Raw genomic sequence first — 18390 nt, forward strand, 5'->3', positions numbered from 1 at the left:
AGATAGTCCAACCCTCAGATTTTGGGAATGTCCCCATCAAAAGGAAAAAAAAAATAATTGGAGCTGATAAGAAAGCAGAAATTGTCATCCTGGATGATTCCAAACAGGGACTGGTGCCGGAGCCCTGGGCCCAGGAGTGAAGAGTCTGTTTACAAGCCCACGATTGTCCAAGGGCCGCTTCGGACACCGCACACTTCCTACCCACGTGTGTTCTGGAAGGGTTCGGAGGAAACATCTGGCCCCCGAACATGACGTCACTAACGTAATAGTCCAGATTTGACATAATCTATTTAGCAGACACTCGCTCCACCTAGCAAGCCCGTCATAGCACACTAACTCCGCACCTCCAGGACAACTGAGTCACCCTCCACGCTCTGACGGGGTCACCGCTCCCAGCCGGGGACTCCACCCTCCCACCCGGGGACTCCACCCTCCCACCAGACGTTCTGAACAACAACAAAATCGCGTAACTGCGAAGCCGGGTTGTAAGAACTGTTAGCGGAACAGCTGTGCGCAGAAGCCGCAGGTGGAGGCCACCGCCACGTGGGTTACGCCCTCCTGGGTAAGACGCCACAATCAGAGCTGTACCAAGACGGAGGCGGGGCAGGCAGGGGCCGTAGACAGTGACACTTGTTATTTCTGAGGCAAATATAACCAATTTCCTTTTCACACACTAGGAAACAAAGGTCCAAATTGCCCACCGACAGCCCTGGGCAGACTAATAAATGGCAGAGCCAGGCCTCCAGCCCACGTCTGACTCAGAGACGCAAAGCCACAGCCGCCATCAACAGCATTAAACCCACCCATCAAGGAAGGCGCAAATGCACACTCAAATCAGATCGCTAAGGTGCAGCAATTTCAGGCTTAAAGGGAACGCACGATATGGCATGTAAACTTGACCCTCGTTCATGCACAGCTACACCAAAGACCTCTGCCTACTTTCTAGGTCCTCAGCGCAATACTGTGCAAACAAAATCCTGTTACTTATATCAGAACGAAAAAGAGGCGTGCAGTTTGACAGATAAATTCAAGACAGCGTAGGAAGCATCAGTAAACAGGTGTCAAAGGTGAACATCAGTAAAAGGCTCTTACTACGAGCAACACCCCGTCTCAGGGGTTATTCAGGTACATCAGTCATCTGACGAACCAACCTGGTTTCCCCATGTTTTTCGTAAGTCACCAGTAACCAGGGTGGCTTCAAGTAAACACACCACATCAAGAGCTCGTCCCCGCTGACGGCTGCCAGCAGCTTACCTCTGCGTCTGCGGCCACCCAGGTGCTGACGTCACGTAAGCCACGCGGTGGGAACTGTCTGGGCTCATCTGGCAGACAGACTCACCTACAAAACCGAGGAGACAGAGACCGTCTCTCTCTACAGCACCTAGACAAAGGCCTCTGCAAAGATAAATACCGAGGACCCTGCAAGATGCCCGCTTTCCTCAAAATCATAGTCAAAAGGAATGAAACCAAAATCGCGGTCAGATCAAATGTCTTGCTTTCTCACAACAGCATGATTCTGTAAGATATTCGGGTTTTGGTTTTGGTTTTGATTTGGTGCAAAATTTAAAAAATGTGAATACCTTACCTTAAACTAAATCACACACTGAAGCTATCACTTTCTGTCAAGAGGGCTAGCTTTATAATTTTCTTTTTTGGTGAGGAAGATTGGTCCTGAGCTAACATCTGTTGCCAATCTTCCTCTTTTTGCTTGAGGAAGAATGTCCCTGAGCAAACATCTGTGCCAATCTTCCTCTATTTTTTTTTCTTTGTATGTGGGACGCCACCACAGCACGGCTTGATGAGTGGTGTGTAGGTCCATGTCCAGGATCTGAACCCCTGAACCCCGGGCTACTGAAGCAGAGCATGCAAACCTAACCACTGCACCACCAGGCTGGTCCCGAGAGCTAGTTTATACATCAGTGGAATCAGTTCTTTCAGCTCTAATGAAATAGATGGTGATATTGTGATTTATAATAGGATATATGCAGTCTTCAGCCCTGTTTCTGGTTCCTAAAACCCTTGTAATTTCCTTGCTAGGAGCTACAGGAACATCTTTTTGCTATAATACTTAGTTTTGTTCTCAGGTCCTGAAATATCTCCAGAGCATTAAGGTGAAATGGATGTCTTTTGTTACTCATAACAACCCCCTTTCAACCCGCCAGTTTGTGCTAAAGAATGACAGGTGTGGCTGGAGCTCCAGGATAGCTGGGATGGGGGCTGGTTCCCAGGGGAACCAACCATGTGATGAGAGGGCTGGGACCCTCAGCCCCACCTCCAACCTCCAGGGAGGGGAGACGGGCTGGAGGCCGACTCAGTCACCAATGGCCAATGATTTCATCGATCACACCTGTGTGACGGTGCCTCCACAGAGATCCCCCATCCAGGGAATTCAGAGAGGAATTCAGGTTGCTGACCTGTGGAGGTGCTGGGAGGCTGGTGCAGCCAGAGCAGGCATGGGAAGCCCTGTGGCCCTTACCCCACATCCTGCCCTGTGCATCTCTTCCGTCTGGCTGTTCCCGGGTTACATCCTTTTATAATAAACTGGTCATCTGGAAGTAAAACATCTCTCTGAGTTCTGTGAGCCACTCCGGCAAATTAATCGAACCCGAGGAAGGAGGGAGTCCAGGAGGGGACGTGGGAACCCCTGGGTCACAGCAGGTAGGTCAGAAGCACAGGGGACAAGCTGGACTTGTGATTGGCGTCTGAAGCGGTGGGAGTGGGGGCAGTCTCGCGGGACTGAGCCCTTAACCTGGGGCTCTGATGCCCTCTCCAGGAAGAGAGTCAGACTCGTAGGACACCAGCACCAGCTGGGGATCCCAGAATTGCTTGGAAACATCCCCAGTCTGGTCTCAGGAGTATCCTGAGTCTGTGAGTAAAGGAGAAATAGGCAGTTTGTTCCCAGGAATAGACTCCTTCACCTTCCAAAGAAGTCCTTTATTATTTACAGGGCTTAAAGGAAAAAGCTCTAGAAAAGGGAAATTTCAAAACAGGTCTGCAGCAAGGGCCCGGGTGCGTGAGAGGTTTCGGCAGGGGCCCAGGTGGAGTCTTCTGCTCTCGCTGGAGGTCACTTCCAGGTTGTGAGGACGGTTCTTCCCGAGTCTCTCGATCGGCCCCCTTTGGGTCCTAGCGACTGGCCCGGACGACTTCTCAGCTCTCGGTCAGCCCCGTCACCCTGCGCCAGCTCTTCGTCGTACCTAGAAACAGAGCAACGTCCCCAGGATTCTGCAGCAGCAGTGCCAAGCACGGCCACTGGGCTGCGGCGTGACAAACCCCACGTCACCCAGAGAAGCAGCCTGGCCCCCACTCTACACGCCTCCAGCCTGCCTGTCCACCACGTGGCCTTGGCAGCCCACCAAACACCACCCCAGGCCACAGAGCATATGAGTACAACCTTGTTACATTGTTATGTGGACAGTCCCCAGGCCCTGGAGTTGACATTTTATGCAAGCCACCAGATGGAATATGGCTAAGACCCCAAAGGAAACACGAATGAGACACCAGGCTGTTGAGGGAGAGGACTGATGTCTGGAAATACTAACACAGCATCTGCGGGCAGGTATGACTAAGCCTATTTCAGACAGGGAGTGGGGCCTGAGTGACCTGCCCAGGAGGGGGCCAGGCCCGGGGAGGCGAAGCAGCTCACTCACAAGGCAGGCCTGTGCCAGCCTCCAGCAGCCGTGACCACCTGCCCCTCCCACTGACCTATGCATCAGGCCTGTGTGGAAAGAGCCTGGGCTTCTGCATCGGCAAGAACTGGGCTGGAACCTCGGCGCCCTGACGGGTTGGTTATGGCATCTGGGAACATCCTGGCCTTTCTCAAGGCAGTGGGGCCCCTCCTACAGGTCCCAAGAGGGTGGTGAAATGCCACACACCCTGTTGCAGGCCCTGGCACCATGCAGGCTCCAAACCCTCAGTGACTTCGCATCATCCTCCTGACTCAGAGCAGCGGGCATCACGACCAACCCCTTCTGATCTGAGCAAACTGGATCTCAGAGAGGTTTACTCAGTGTCCTAAGCTCACACAGCTGGCGGTGGCAGAGGAGGGATTAAAACCCAGGATTTGGGATTCCTAATCCAGAACTCTGCGCGCTGCAGATGGGAGGAGTGTGAAAAGTGTGTCCGTTCCTACTGAAGCGCGTTCAGAGGTGTCACTTGCTGGCCACGCGCCAACTGAGGACCCTCCTCACACTGACATTTATATCAGACGCAATGGGCACTAAGATGCTCAGTCACGTTGCATCAGCTGAACTTTGCCGACTTCTGGGAAAGGGTGTCTGTTTCTGTTACAGGCTCATTCCCAGAATCGGAATCTGCGGGTTGAGTGTGGCGTGGGTTAGAAACTTCGGAGGCTGAAGAACATATTCTCTGCCTTGTGCTTCTGGTGGCAGACAGGGGACTGGAAGGCAAGGGGAGGGAGGCGCCGGCCGGCTGGCTGTCACCATGTGGCAGACACTACAGGGCTTCCCTCCACGAGAGGAGGGGGGCGGGGATGGGGGGAAGGAGGAGGAGGGCATGTTAAGGCGACAACACATCTCCATAAGGAGATGCGACGCCGGACGGAGGACTCCTCAGGGACACTGCAGGTTCTGCCTGTGGGGGGTCCTCCCAGGAAGCCCCCCATCCCCTCCCCTCCTCCAGGGACTGCCAGAGCCCCCGGACTCCCCATGCACATGTCATCACTCCACTGTCTGTCGCGTGTCTGCATCGCTGACGGAAGGGCTGGGGCAACTCCCCCCTCAGGTTCACAGCTGCTGCCAGCACCTCGCTTGGGGGGTGGCTGTGGCTAAGAATCTGCTGAATGAGTGGAGGGAAGAACCACATACAGGTTGACTGAGCATTCGTGCTGGTCTGTGCAGCTTAAAAACACAACAGACAGAAATGAGCATTTGGCAAGCGGGTGGCATTGGGATGGGCTGTTCCCAGGGACGGTCTGGCCACTGATGGAGCTAACGTGGAGGTGAACCAGAGACAGGACAGCTCTTCTCAGGGCCCTTCGGAGTCCAGCAGGCTTTTCTCCCGGGATCTGACAGGCAGAATCCACGGCCGTCAGGGTTCGGAACAGGACTCTTTGGAAGGCTGTACACGTACAGCCAGCACCTTCAGAGCTGGGCCCTGGGGGGCAGGCACAGAGAGCTAGGCCTGTGGGTCCGAGGCCAGCTCGGGCAGCAGCAAGAGCACCTATATCTGGGGGCCAGTGCCAGCAGCGTGATCTTGGGCAAGTTAACTTGCACCCTGGCTTCCTGCCGTGCACCGAGGGGCTGCGGTGGGCGCTCAGCAGCACACGGAGTGTCCAGCACGCAGGGGGACAGGGCAGCGCGCCACGACCCACTGCTGCCAGAGGCCACAGCTGGAAGTCAAAACGGGCCTCCTGACTGTGAGGTAACTGGAAGCACTGGGGGAGCGAGGGTTTTTTTTTTAAGATTGGCACCTGAGCTAACATCTGTTGCCAATGTTTTTTTTACTTCTTCTCCCCAAAGCCCCCCAGTACACAGTTGTATATTCTGGTTGTAGATCCTTCTGGCTCTGCTATGCGGGATGCCACCTCAGCACGGCTGACGAGCAGTGCCATGTCTGCGCCCAGGATCCGAACCGGCAAAACCCTGGGCCGCCAAAGCGTAGCGCGCGAACCTAACCCCTCGGCCACGAGCCGGCCCCCCAGGAGCAAGTTTTAAAAGGAAGCACTCAGCAACTCTCAGCTCGGCACTGGAGCCCTCCTCACTTACAGGAGTGGGGAGAGGGTGGCCGAGTGGATTTGGGGCATGGGGGTCACCTTTGTGTTCTTCAACTGAACGTTGTGAGGCTTCTGACCTCTGCATCTTGAACTGGAAATGGAGTGTCTGCCCCGTTCCCTCAAGGAGGCCCTGGCTGACGGGCAAAGGGCCCCACGCAGGCCTAGCAGTCCAGCCTCCCTGCCACCCTGGCTGGATGAAGAGCCCCCCGGGACACTCATGCTCCTGGCAGGACTCCCTCTCCGCAGAGCCCCCCAGCCCTCCTCCACACACACAGCCCATCCATATGATGGGCCATCAGGACTGAGCCCATGAGGTCCTTCATCACAGGTGACATCCGTCACCCTCATGTCACCCTGCACCTCCCATACTGCCAACCCCGAGAGGCTCTGGACATGCCCCCATCTGACCCTGCCCCCAGACTTCCTCTGCACACTCGGAACTCTCCGTCCACTGTCAGCACTGCCCACGTCCCCCACATCGTCACCCTCCTGCTCTGAAACCCGTCTCTCCCTGAAGACGCTGCTTCCCCTGCAGCCCCTCGAGTGGGCTGTTTTCTCTCCACCCATCATGCCCCTAGGCCTGGAGGGGCCTCTCTCCAAAACCTCTCAGCTTTTGCCCAGCCCAGGTCAGCAGAATCCACCACGCTTACCCTGCCTTGTAGGCCACCTCTAATCCTCAGGTCACTGCCCCTAATTCCTTAAGACTCAGGCTCCTGGCTCACTGTTGCCAGTAACAGCGATGACCAAACAGACGAGACCCCCAATTCCCTGACCTATTGCCCTATATGCCCCAATGACCTTGGCCTCCACCCCAGCTCAGCCCCATTCCCACAGCACCTGGCTGTGTCATGTTCAGGGACCGCACCCCTGTGTCGCCTCGAGCGCAAACCTCACTCTGGCCTCTGCCCTTCTCTTCCCCGCTCGTTCCCTAGTACCCGACCCCAACAACCCTCGCCGGCTGGGACCTGCAGTCGCCTCTGCCCTCTCTCTCCCTCCCCGCCCTTCTCTCTTGCCTTCCTCCCTGCCTGGCAGCCCCCAGCCCCGGTCACTTCTACCCCTCTGCCTACTCTGTGCCCAGCCCGCGCAGCTGGACGTGGCTGGAGAAAACAATCAACCATGCTGGCTGGTGGCACTTGAAGTTCACAGCCAAGGCCCTTGGAGGCCCCAAGTGCTGCATGGAGGCGGTGCACGCTTCCCTTGGGAATTCACCTCCCACCCTCCCCGTGCATCAACACCGCACACAGCAGAGGCGGGTGAGGAGGCCAAGTGTGGGCTCTGAAGCTCCAGTCCCCAGGCCAGCAGCACCTACAGCTGTGAGCCTGGGATCTGTGTGTGCAAAGTTCACTACTCTGCCCTTTGTTTTTTTAAACTGTTAAGTGAAACGCACATCTTTACTTTTACAGAAGCAGGCAGTGTGGGTGAAGAGAAGTCATGTACCTCTCCTGCTGCGCCTTCGCCTGGGCCTGGCACGGAGAGAGTGCTTCCTAACATTTACATTAACATAGCAGAAGACGAGACAAAGGCCTGGTTTAGCGCCCAAACGCTTTCCTGCTGCAACACAATCTGTCCCATAACATCATGAATAAATGAAATACTCTGCTCAAATAAGGAGAGTCCGCATACAGCCAGAAAAATCCACGTTGGGCCTTGGTACCCCCAATCTGAAACACACAAGGACAACAGCACAGCCACACACACACTTACAGAATTTCATAATTGCCAAGAACTTCCTTTGGGGGTGACTTGTTCCATTTACAGTCTGGAATTTCGCCATTGGGGACCGCAATATTGAGGGTGTCGTTAATCAGGTTGTACTTGAGGATCCGATCGTTGGCGGTGCTGGAGGTGAGGGATGGGGACGCATTAACCTATGAGAGGAAAGACACCACATCCTTCACTTGGGACACGTATTCCGTTGGAGGGAAAACATGCACTGCGGGAGAAAATGCTGCCTCCCACGTACTCTGGGTGGAGCTGTCAATTCAAACTGTTCGTTAATATTTAATACCTTCAGCAAGCATTGTGTGATCTACATTTACGAGCTCTTAGAGGAAATATAAACAATATTTAAAGACAGGATTAGGATTAGGATCTCCAATCAGTCATCACACAAACAATAATCCCAGGTCAACGTACATCACAAACATAATTTCAGTGTCCACCTGGGTGAGCAGCTCTGTCCTAAGGACCACAAGCTGCCCAGAGCTTTGCTGGAATCAGGGAACCAAATGCCCCTGACCTGGCAGCACCGTGGGGCTGAAGGAAAAGGTAATGGGCCCCTTTTTGGCCAAGACAGTAATACCTCACCAAGAAAGCAATATTCTGACCCAAATGAGGAACCCATCCAATAAGTGGGAAGTTAGTCTCCTAAGGCCCCAGAGGAGCTGAGTGATGTCACCCAAATCCACATGTTAAAACGTAGACATGTACCCCGTGGAGAGCCCCGCAGGCCCCAGGGCAGCTCCTGTTTTCTCTGTTTCGGGCACCGGTGACGGACTGTGCTGAGCCGTTCTCTAGGCCGTGGGAGAGCAGGCAGCCAGTGTGCACGCCGCCCAGCTTTCTCCCAAACAGCCAGGCTGTATGCTGCCAGCAGGGTCTCTAATGTGAACAGTGACAGGGCTGTGTGGACCTCAGGTGCCCTTGAAATTACCAGTGCAGTATATCATGACACCGAAATTCCTATCACGAATCTGCTAAAATAAGATCTGTTACGACGTGAGAACCATTGCTCACAATTAAGGCCCTAGCTCACCAAGGAAAGCTTGGCTTCCATTCAAATCACTCTCTTTAAGATGGAAGAAAAGAAAACAAGAATCTTCTATAGCCATCTGTGGGTCGCCCTCTATATGTGTACCTGCCTACGCCCTGCACCCACACCTCCGGCAGGACGACACGTCAGTAACCTGGAAAACACTGTGACAGAGCACAGCTCGCTCTCTGACAAGCTGGCTCCCCAGAGTTTCCTGAAGGGGTTCCCAGTGACCTTCTGTACAAGGGACCTCTCACTACGAGCTGCTCTTGAGACCCAGCTTTCCCTTCTTGAACTGGGACCAAGCTAAAGAGCCCGAGCCGTGCACCTCTGCGTGAGCGTGGTCAGAAGACGGTGCTCAGAGGCACACGCAGGGAGGCGAACCGGCCAAACCGGCCTTCATCCCCACAGCCAGCCCGACCCTGTGGCCCCACAGAGCCTGAGTTCTCCTCCTGGCTGCAGAGCAAGGCAGCGTGACCCCTACGGGGGGCTCCGCGGCCGGGCCTCAGACGGGTGTGGCGGCGCCCACTGTCACTGAGGCAGTGTCATGTGGCTTGTCGCCAGGAAAGGACACCTGGCTGTTTCTAGAACAGCCACCACTACATTCCATCTATGCCTTGAAACAGGTAGATGAATCCACTTCCAAACTCTACCTTCATCCAAAGAAGATAACGTCCCTTATCTCTGGACAGTGTGCCACCGCTTCCCAAGGGGTTCTGGGTCTGTGAGCCCCTTTCCTGAGTGGGAACAATATCCCCCAGGAGAGCAGGGCAGGGGCTCTGGGGCACAGACTCGCCGGAAGCACCCTGGAGCCCCGGGGCATCCTCTGTGGGAGAGGGAGACGGCTCCTGCTCTGGGGGCTGGGCTCACCAGAGGTGAGAGCCGGGGAGGGTGCTCATTTTTGAACCATCAGCCAACTGTTAAACCTGAACGTCTGTCCGGGTCACATTTCAGAAACTCCTCTGCCCCAGCCCTGCCGCCCGGCCAGAGGACAGGGGGCCTGCGGAGCGGCAGCAGGGCGGGGCAGCAGGAGGGCGGTGGGGACGTTACCTCAATCAGCCAGGGCTTCAGCTTGTCGTCTATGATGATGTCGTAGCCGTAGCACTCGAAGCAGTGCTTGTCGTTGTTCATCACCGGCTGCGGAGAGAGGGACCCGCGGTCATGCAGCCCAGCCGAGACCAATGTCTCTGACACACAGGATGTTATAGCAGTGGGACCCCCTCACGGTTGGGACAGGCTGCATCTCGCTTTTAGGACCAGTGGCTGCCAACCTCCAGCCCAACACTTCCTCCCTTCCTTCCTCTGTGCCTCTTCCAGGGCTCAGGGGAAGCTCCTCGGTCCTGGAAAGGGCACTGATGAAGCGCCACTGGGTCTCCAGCCCTCATGCATCAGGGGCTGGATGACCAGCCGTGAATGTCTTCATCAGCACGGGACTGTCCTCGGGTGGACAGAGTCCAGCCCCCAGCCTGGGACCTGGAGGTGAGGGGCTGTGCAGCCTCATCATAAATGCACACCCGTCCGCCAGGCTGCTGGTCCCTTCTCAGGCCCTTGGCACGTGGGCTGCCAGATTATGAACCTCTGTTCTCTGTGACAGAGTCAATCCCTTTACATAAAATTTTTGTATTTTCTTTTAAATTTTCAATTCCATTTCATAAACTGTTCTCTAAGTGCATAAACCCACCAGCCACTTGCTTACAATGCAGATTCCCGGGCCTACCCAGGCTGCCTGATTAAAACCTGCGGGAGAGGCCCAGCAAGCAGCAGTTCCAATGCTCCCAGGATTCTTGTGCACCCCACAGTGAGGGACGACACAGACACGACAGTGAGGCGTTCTTATGTGCCAGCGGCATGCGGACTCTACTTAAAACACTGGATGTAGAGCTGGAAACTCCTAAGGGGAGCTGGCCCAGTCCAGCCCTCTCACTCCCTGAGGGGGGAAACCAGACCGGGGTTGGGGCGCTGTTTCATCACGTGGTTTATGGAATCGCACTCTCACTAAAAGCCTGGTGTCCCAACCCCAGCCAGCGCACACATGACACTCTCCCAGGAAGCCTCTGCTGCTCAGGAGGTCGCTAACCATTCTGTCACCCCAAACTCCACCGGCCCCAGCCCTCTGGCTCCCTGCTCCCCCATCCTGCCCCGTGTTCTGGGCCCGGGCCCTCCCACGTGGAGCACCCTCCCGTCCCGCTCCAGCCCACCCCACGCGTGGCTGCAGGCACCTGCTCCCCTGCCCGCCTCTCCCCTAGATTCTCGGAAGGCCTGGTAGAAACAGGGTGCCTGAATATTTGCTAAGTGAATAAAAACTAAATAAATAAATTTCTGCTCCCAATACCCTCGGAGCCCTAGAAATCCAGCAGCTTCTCAGCCCCGGAGGCTGAGGTCCAGGAGGAGACAGATGTTCAGAGGCACCTGCCAGAGGACCCAGCCGTGCGACAGGCGAGAGCTGGGGCCAGAACACAGCTTTTCTTGATTAAATAGCCGAAGATTTCTCAAAGCTCTGCCAACACAGGGCAAACTAAAGCGGGCCAGGAAGGGGGGAAGAGCTGGGTCGACCAGGCACGAAGATGCCCAGGATCACGTGTCGACAGACGCCGGCATTTACCTCTCCCACCTTCAGCTAACCTCTGCACAGCGTGTTCACACAACCACCCTGTGACACGGGCATCAAGATCCCCAAGCCACAGAGGAGGCCGCTGAGAAGCCGAGAGTAGAGGCTCTGGTGCAAAGTCGCCAGTCGGCACATGGCGAGGCCCAGCTTGAAATCTCACCTGAGCCCAGAACGCCTTGCTCACTCCCCACCGAGACCCCCACAAGCCATCGAGGCACAGGTGGCCTCTGTGGGGTCAGACACATGAAATGCAGCCCCTAAGCCGTATGTCCAGTTAACTGGATTAACTAGATCCTGGGGTTTTTCCCTTCAAATCCTCCCTGGGAACGAAAGCATGCAGAGCTGACGGGGCACTCTGTGAAAGGGGAAGAGCCTCAACTCGAGACACAGGAAAGTCAAGACGCCGCCAGAAGTGGCACCTCCCTCTGTCTGTAATTTTCTTTACACAGCTGATTCCACAAAGCTTTCCACACACATACGGGGGAATCAGTTTAAGTGGGCGTTTCCAAAGGTGGAACTGGGAGGAGGGCCTTTAGCTGCCACTGAGAGGGTTTCATGTAAATATTTTCACTTGCATCTCCACGCCGCCAAACCCACATCACACTTACTCCTGAGCAACAATATCACACATTTCTGACTCTGTGGAGTGAAGCTTTTGTCACGGCCCTCAGCTCCGAGTGTGGGGGACACCCATGGCAGTCCGGCCTTGGTTTTTTGTTTCGCCTTGGTGGTGATTCTTTAAGTTTTTGAAGTTTGAGAAAGCACCTTTGTTAAAAGAATGGGAAGCACCCCCCCACACACACACACACACACACACTCCACGGGGACGTGTCACTGACTGTCTGGGCCCAGGCCATGTGTCCTCAGGTCCTGCCCGGGGGCTGTCTGTTAGGAGCCCCCTCAGCAGGCCTGGGCCCGACGCCTGCCCCTCCACGTCCTCTCCCCAGGGCCTGAGCCTCCGTTTCGCTTGAGTCATTGGGTGGCGAACACTCAAGGAAGCACTGAGAAGGCGCCTGCACTCTGGTGCCCAAGGGCTGATGCCTTTCCTTTACCTCGAGAACAGATGCACACCTGCCTCGGAACAGTAAGACACACCAGACAAAACTACAGCCCGGCGACAGAGCTGAGACTAGGGCTAAAAGGAGGGGAGGACCTGTGCAGCCCCTACTGTCCACAGACAAGGGGGCAGCTGAGCGTCCATCTGCAAAACGGCAGCTCACGCCAAAACGTGCATCATCGAGTCAAGGGCACAGAAGAGCAGACGAGGACGTCAAGAGGGCTCTGCCTCTCCGCAGCGGGCCCAGCTCCCGGCGACCCTGGGCAGCACCTGGCTAGAAGCCGGGCCCTCTCTCCTGAAACTGCCTCGGCCTCTGGCAGACAAGGAGGAGGTGAGACCGTGAAAACAGGTATTTTTAGCAAAAGAGCAACAAGCACCCCCAACTCCCAAACACTCATCGGCTTTGTGCTTTCTGCTTCGCTCTCAGCTCCGGGCTCCTGGCCCTCTCCCCTCGTGCTGCTGGAACTCACCGCCACGGCCTTCAGCGACTGCACGATGATCCAGTGGATCTCGTCAAACAGCTTGCTGGTCACCTCCTTGCCACGGGTGCTCTCCAGGTAGAGCCGCAGGTTGTTCACTGTCCACTTGCCCCCATGGATGTGGTTGTAGTCCTCCTGGGAATGGAAAGGGGGCGGGGGCCCAGGCAATGCACCCTGAGGAATCCAGCCCTTGCCCTTCATGCTTGAACATTTCCCGCGTGCCTCTCCTGTGGGGCTGGCCCCCAGCAACAACGCAGACAGGCCCCTGCCCCAGGGAGGTTGGGCCTCCTACACGTACATGTTTTTCAAATACTCAGCTCTGTCGGATTCTCACAATTAATAATTCATACTCTGCAGCGCCTGCTGCGGAGCGCCACCCAGAGCTCCTTCAAGACCCAGGCACTCATTCTTCCAACTAAGACTCCTCAGGGAGCTGCCCTTGACTAAAGGGAGCCACCTGTTCCAAGGCTGCACCCTCCCCAGGCAGCCCACAGCCTGTGACAGGTTGATGTCAGGCTATCAGCCCCTGCCTCCATCTGATGGCTCTGCAGGGCCACCCAGCTCCAGAGGGCCCTGGTGTCGCCTGGGGCCTCTGCCATAGCTGCGTCCCCCTCCCCGTGTGCTCCTAGCATGGAGCCCCCATAAACCTGCACACTCATCTCTGCCTCCGAGTCTGCTTCCTAGAGAAGCCGAGCTGAGACCCTGTGCCAGGCACGTGACCCCCCTCATACCGTCCCAGCCTCGGGTCCACGTCCCAGCCTCAGGTAAGAAGATGTAGGCTCGGTGGCGGTGGGGGGGGGGGGGGGCGTCACGTCACTTGCCCATCTTCCATCCCAGCTGTGCTGGAGCTGGGACCCGAGCCCAGGTTTTGTGACACCAGTGCACTGCTCTTTCTACCTCTCTGTCCTTGAACATTAATCCTCCACTCACTGCCTCTTCCGGAGGCAAGAAGCCGGAAGATGCTGAGGTGTATGAGAATGTTACGGGACTGGGATTCCATTTTCTAAGTAGAAAGTTGAGAACTGTGAACTAAAACGAACCAGCCTAATAGCAAACACACGCCACTGACTCAAAGCTGACTGATTTCATACAAAAACAGAGAAATGAACCATATTTTTCAAAAATACCTTTTCAAGGTCAGAGACAAATTCCTTTTACATATCAATTTTTACTTAAATACCTTAAAAGATGAGGTGCTCGAGCTTGTTCACCTCAAATGTACTCTCAAATAACTCAGTGTTTATAACCCTGATCAAAGGACCATCAGAAGTTACAGGAAAAACCAGGTTAACTGCCCCCAGAAACCTTCCTTTTTCCAGTCACAGGTGCGCTTTACTATCAAGAGAAGCTCATGTTTACTTACAAAAAGTATACACCAAGGCCAAACACCATCTTACGCACCGTCTTAGGTATAAAAAGCAAGTAAACATCTCCTGCTGTGCGGCCTGTGGAACATTATTTTATCAGATTTATTTCAAAACGTTCTAGCAAATCAGTCTGCAAACATCGCCCATTCTGGGATGCAGCCTGCTCCTTCCACCCCTTTCTCTGCCCGCTGAAGCCGTGTCCTCTGCTGCCGGGAAACCCTCGGCAGTCAGGACCCGCCCTGCCTCCTGGGCCGCGCCCGACCCCTGCTGCACCCCCACTGCAGGACCGAGTCCTCTGCTGTTGCCTCCCCTGCTGCCTCTGAGCTTCCCGAGGGCAGGGCAGCGCTGCATCCCCTGGGCTCTGCCCCCGGGCGCGGGGCGGCGCTCCACCAGGCCCAGACTGCACCCACAGCCGTCGGCTGCTCCACAGCATTTCAGGCTTCAACACGACTCCTGCTCTTTCCGCAGTTCTCAATTAGAGGCACGTGAAGCTTTCTTTCACTCACGGTTCAAACTTCGGTTTCTCGGAGTAAGCCCCTTCTCACAGCAAACGGAGAAGCAGTTACAAGTAGGACCAATGAGGACAGTCCTGCCTCTTCTACCGCAACATGGAGACAGCAAGCTTAACTGCCGCCTTTTGCTCGCTCCTTCGGTGGATTTCTAGAAAACGGCTTCTGTTCCTTACTGACGGAAACAGACCCAGCTGACTGGTGGCCTGAGAAGCCCCATCAGACGGAACCCTCCCAAGGTCAGTCTGGCGGCCCAGGTCAAAGGGTCTTGGCAGGCTAACGTACTCTGCACTGTCCTCAGGGACACCAGGTGGACTCAAGGTCTGTCACTGCCACTTCCCACCCATGCCGAGACTTCACTCAACATGCCACTTGGCTACAAAGGGTCTGACGTCACCACTCAGCTTTCTCTAAACAGCTGGCAAGTTTCGTGCTGCGTAACCTAAAGGATCACTTTCCCGATTCTTATGAATAAAGTCTGGGCTGGGTCATCCTTTCTCCTCTAACCTTAAATGTGACAATGATGCTCTCTCAGTTTCCTCTCAGGAAAACCTGACGGGCAGGTGAACCGGGGTTGGCCTCACACAGAAGACAGCTGTGGCCCTCAGTAAATGGCAGCCACTGTCATCTCATGACCAGCAAGGTAAACACCAGTGCTCCCGTTTGCAGACGAGGAGGGCCAGGGAGGCCGGGTGACTTGCTGAAGTCACAGAGAGGGTACGTGATGGATGAGAGGCTGAGTCCAGGCTGGTCTGACCAAACCCTTCAGTAGGTTACTCAGAAAAGCTTGTTTTCTATCAATATTTACTCTCTACTCAAATTATTACAAAGACCATGGTACTCAAGGCCTCCATTCAACCAAGACCCAAATAGAAGAGTCTTTCATAAAGAAATGAGACCTTTGGAACTTGTCTAGTTAGGATTAGATCAAAGCCCCAAAGCCTGCACAGAACCGACAAATGTCCCGTGGACTGGCCCTCGCTAGCGTCTCCAGGCACCTCTCACTCCACCACCCTCGCTCTAGGGGCTCCAGCCACCCTGACCTTCTTCCACCTCCTGCAATGCTCCTTCCTGCCACAGGGCCGTGGCACCCGCCATACTCTCCGCTAGAACGCTCCTTCCCACCTCCACCTGGGTAACCCCGTTCATACTTCAGGTCTCTGCTCAAGTACCACTTCTGCACAGAAGCCTTCTGCCACCACCTGGACCAGGGGACCCCCTCCATCATCCCACGCTCTTCCAGATGTGCATTCCTACCTGCACAGCACGCATCTCAGTTTGCAATTACACACACTCATACAAATCATCAGTGTGATTATTTGATGAGCGTCTTCCCCCCATAGTCTCCAGGCCCCACGAGCGCAGGGACCAAGGTAGTCTTTGCCCATCACGCAGCCCCAGCACTTAGCACGGGAGCAACCAAAGCAGGGACTCAGTGAGGGTCTGCTGAGCGAATGAATGACGAAGCATGAGTCCTCTCGTGTAGTCCTCCCAACAACCCTATATGGTCACAATATTATCTCCTTCTACAAATGGAGAAACTGAGGCTCTGAGAGTCAAATTAACTTGCCCAAGGCCACAGAACTAGAAAGGCAGGACTTGAACGTGGGGCTTTCTTTGTCCACATGCCCCACCCACACCCCTACCTCCACCCCAGGACACCACACCCGGTACTAGAGCCCCCACTCCTCATCAGGGCCAGAGTATCTTTACCGTCACTCCCGTGCCCACCCTGCCCTCTGCAAACACAGAAGAAAGAAAGCCGGAAGATCAGCCCCCGACCTCGGGCTCCAGCGAGAGGAGACGCTCACCCCGTGTTTCTGGATGGCGACGTTGGTGAGGTGGACGAACATGTTGTCCAGCTCGCTGGTGCTTGGCGTGTACTTGACGGTGCAGAAGCGGCAGAAGCCGAGCTTGTACCTGGGTGGGGATTCAGACGCCGTCACACCCGGGGGAGAAGCACAAACGTCCAGCACCTGGTTCTCGAAAAAGAGCTGCTTTTTTTGTTTTAAACTTTTAAAAGAGCTGCTTTTTAACTTTTTTAATGGATTTTTTAATAATAGCTTTATTAAGATAACATTCAGATGCCACATAACTCACCCCCCTAAAGTATACGACTCAGCGGTTTTTGGTATATTCACAGAGTCGGGCCACCATTACCACAATCAATTCTACAACATTTGGGTTACCCCCAAAAGAAACCCGGTGACAACCAGCAGTCGCTCCCCAACCCCAGTGCCGGGCAAACACCAATCTACTTCCTGTCTCCAGAGATTTGCCTATTCCGGGCATTTCACATAAACAGAATGATACCGTGTGTGGCCTTCTCTGTCTGGCTTCTTCCACCGAACACGTTGGCAAGGTTAGAAGAGCTGCTTTTATTTACAAGAGTGACGCTAGCACCAAGGTTAACCGCTCAACACCACCATGCGCCAGGCACCCCATGTGCGGAGTGCTTCGCTGACCCTCGTGGTGCTGGGGAGCACCAAGGGTCATGGCACAGCACAGTCTGAGGAAAGGAAACAGCACTCCGGGGCTCTTACATGTAGCAGCGCAGCGGGCGGTACGTGGACACCAGCACGTACAGGCGCAGGTCGAACTTCCTCCCGCCGATGAGTAGGGGGTTGTTAATGTAGAGAGAGATCACGTAGGCTTCCTTGGTGGACTGGGACACGAACCTGACGCGGCAGACACGGTCAAGATCAGATGCAAGACCAAAGGTGCTGAGTCGGCTGGGGATGAGCTCCTCGCCTCGGGTTAAGTGAGCGGCGGGCTCATCAGGGAGAAAACGAGGGTGAGGAGCATCCGGGGGGAGGAGCCCCCACCCTGGTGACAGAGCCAGCAGCTCCTGGGAACCCAGCAAGGAAGTGCTCCCCGGGCCTGAACCCCCGGGGCCTAGCACCTGCCATCTGACGTAAACACACTCCACCTGCCACTCCTCACAGGGCAAGGATCACAGCCTCCAAACCCCGGGGGAGACTTGGCCTGACCGGCGCCCAGCGCTGCTCCGACTGCTGGCCGCGCATGCTGACTGGTGATCCGCGCAGATTAACTCGGTCCGTGCCCACCTCACCTGCGCCCCGCACCATGCGGGTGGTGCTATTAGTGTCCCAAGTCTACCCAGATGAGGCATCTAAGAGTCTACACAACAAAACCTACTCAGACAGTAAGTGTCAGACAGGGATTCAAACGCAGGCACCCTGGGCCCAGGTCTTAAGCAGGTGCTTCTGGGCCTCAGAAACACCAGGACTGGCTGGGCCTCACACCAGCTTTCGGAACAAAGGGCGCCCGAGGCTCCCGGCTCCTGGACCTTACGCTGCTCGACCACCACTTCCCTCTGCCGCTCCCCTCGGGGAGAGTCTACAGCTGGGCCACTACTGTAGCCACACGGCCTTGCCCTGCTGCCACGCGACAGCGACGTACACCTAAGAGCAAGCGAGGGCCACCCAGTCCTCGGCCCAAAGACTGACGGACGGCGTGAAGCTATCAGCTAGGAGGCACACGGGGTGGGTGGCTCCCCACACTTACGAAGATGTCTTGCTGTCCCGGGACCACTTTTTGATCTGCGAGAGCTTGTTGATCAGAAAGATGCCCTTTCCCTGGGCTTTGCCGCAAGGTTTCATGATCCAGGTGCTGGAGGGGCTCTTCCTGAACTCCTCCACGAACAGGTTGTAGTCGGCAGGCAGCATATAGGTGACCGGAACAAAGTCTGAAAGGGACAGCAGAGGGGACAACGGTGAGCCAGCCCACCAGCGGCCATGAACAGAAAAACACGGCTACCACCTTTTCAGGGGCCGGCTTCACTGCCCCCCACCCCCAACCCAGCATCTACCAGAAAAGGACCTCTGTCGTTCAATTCCTGCACAACAAGGGAGCTTTCCTACCCTTGT

General features: G+C 55.5%; 1 protein-coding gene across 4 annotated transcripts in view; it reads right to left on the reverse strand.

Annotated features, from left to right (window-relative positions):
- Positions 1-2913: 2913 nt before the first annotated feature.
- TTLL1 (TTL family tubulin polyglutamylase complex subunit L1) overlaps positions 2914-18390 on the reverse strand; it is a 30560-nt gene continuing 15083 nt past the window's right edge. For all 4 annotated transcript variants that reach the window (XM_008540540.2, XM_070600383.1, XM_070600381.1 and 1 more), the window contains 7 exons: positions 18029-18209; positions 17044-17178; positions 16312-16420; positions 12616-12759; positions 9531-9617; positions 7436-7599; positions 2914-3194 (listed from right to left, as the gene is read on the reverse strand). In XM_008540540.2, the coding sequence (XP_008538762.1) occupies positions 3065-3194; positions 7436-7599; positions 9531-9617; positions 12616-12759; positions 16312-16420; positions 17044-17178; positions 18029-18209 (950 nt within the window). In that variant the 3' untranslated portion in view covers positions 2914-3064. The remainder of the gene's footprint in view (positions 3195-7435; positions 7600-9530; positions 9618-12615; positions 12760-16311; positions 16421-17043; positions 17179-18028; positions 18210-18390) is intronic.

This window comes from Equus przewalskii, chromosome 29 (genome assembly GCF_037783145.1).
Source record: "Equus przewalskii isolate Varuska chromosome 29, EquPr2, whole genome shotgun sequence".
NCBI classification, from domain to species: Eukaryota; Metazoa; Chordata; class Mammalia; order Perissodactyla; family Equidae; genus Equus; species Equus przewalskii.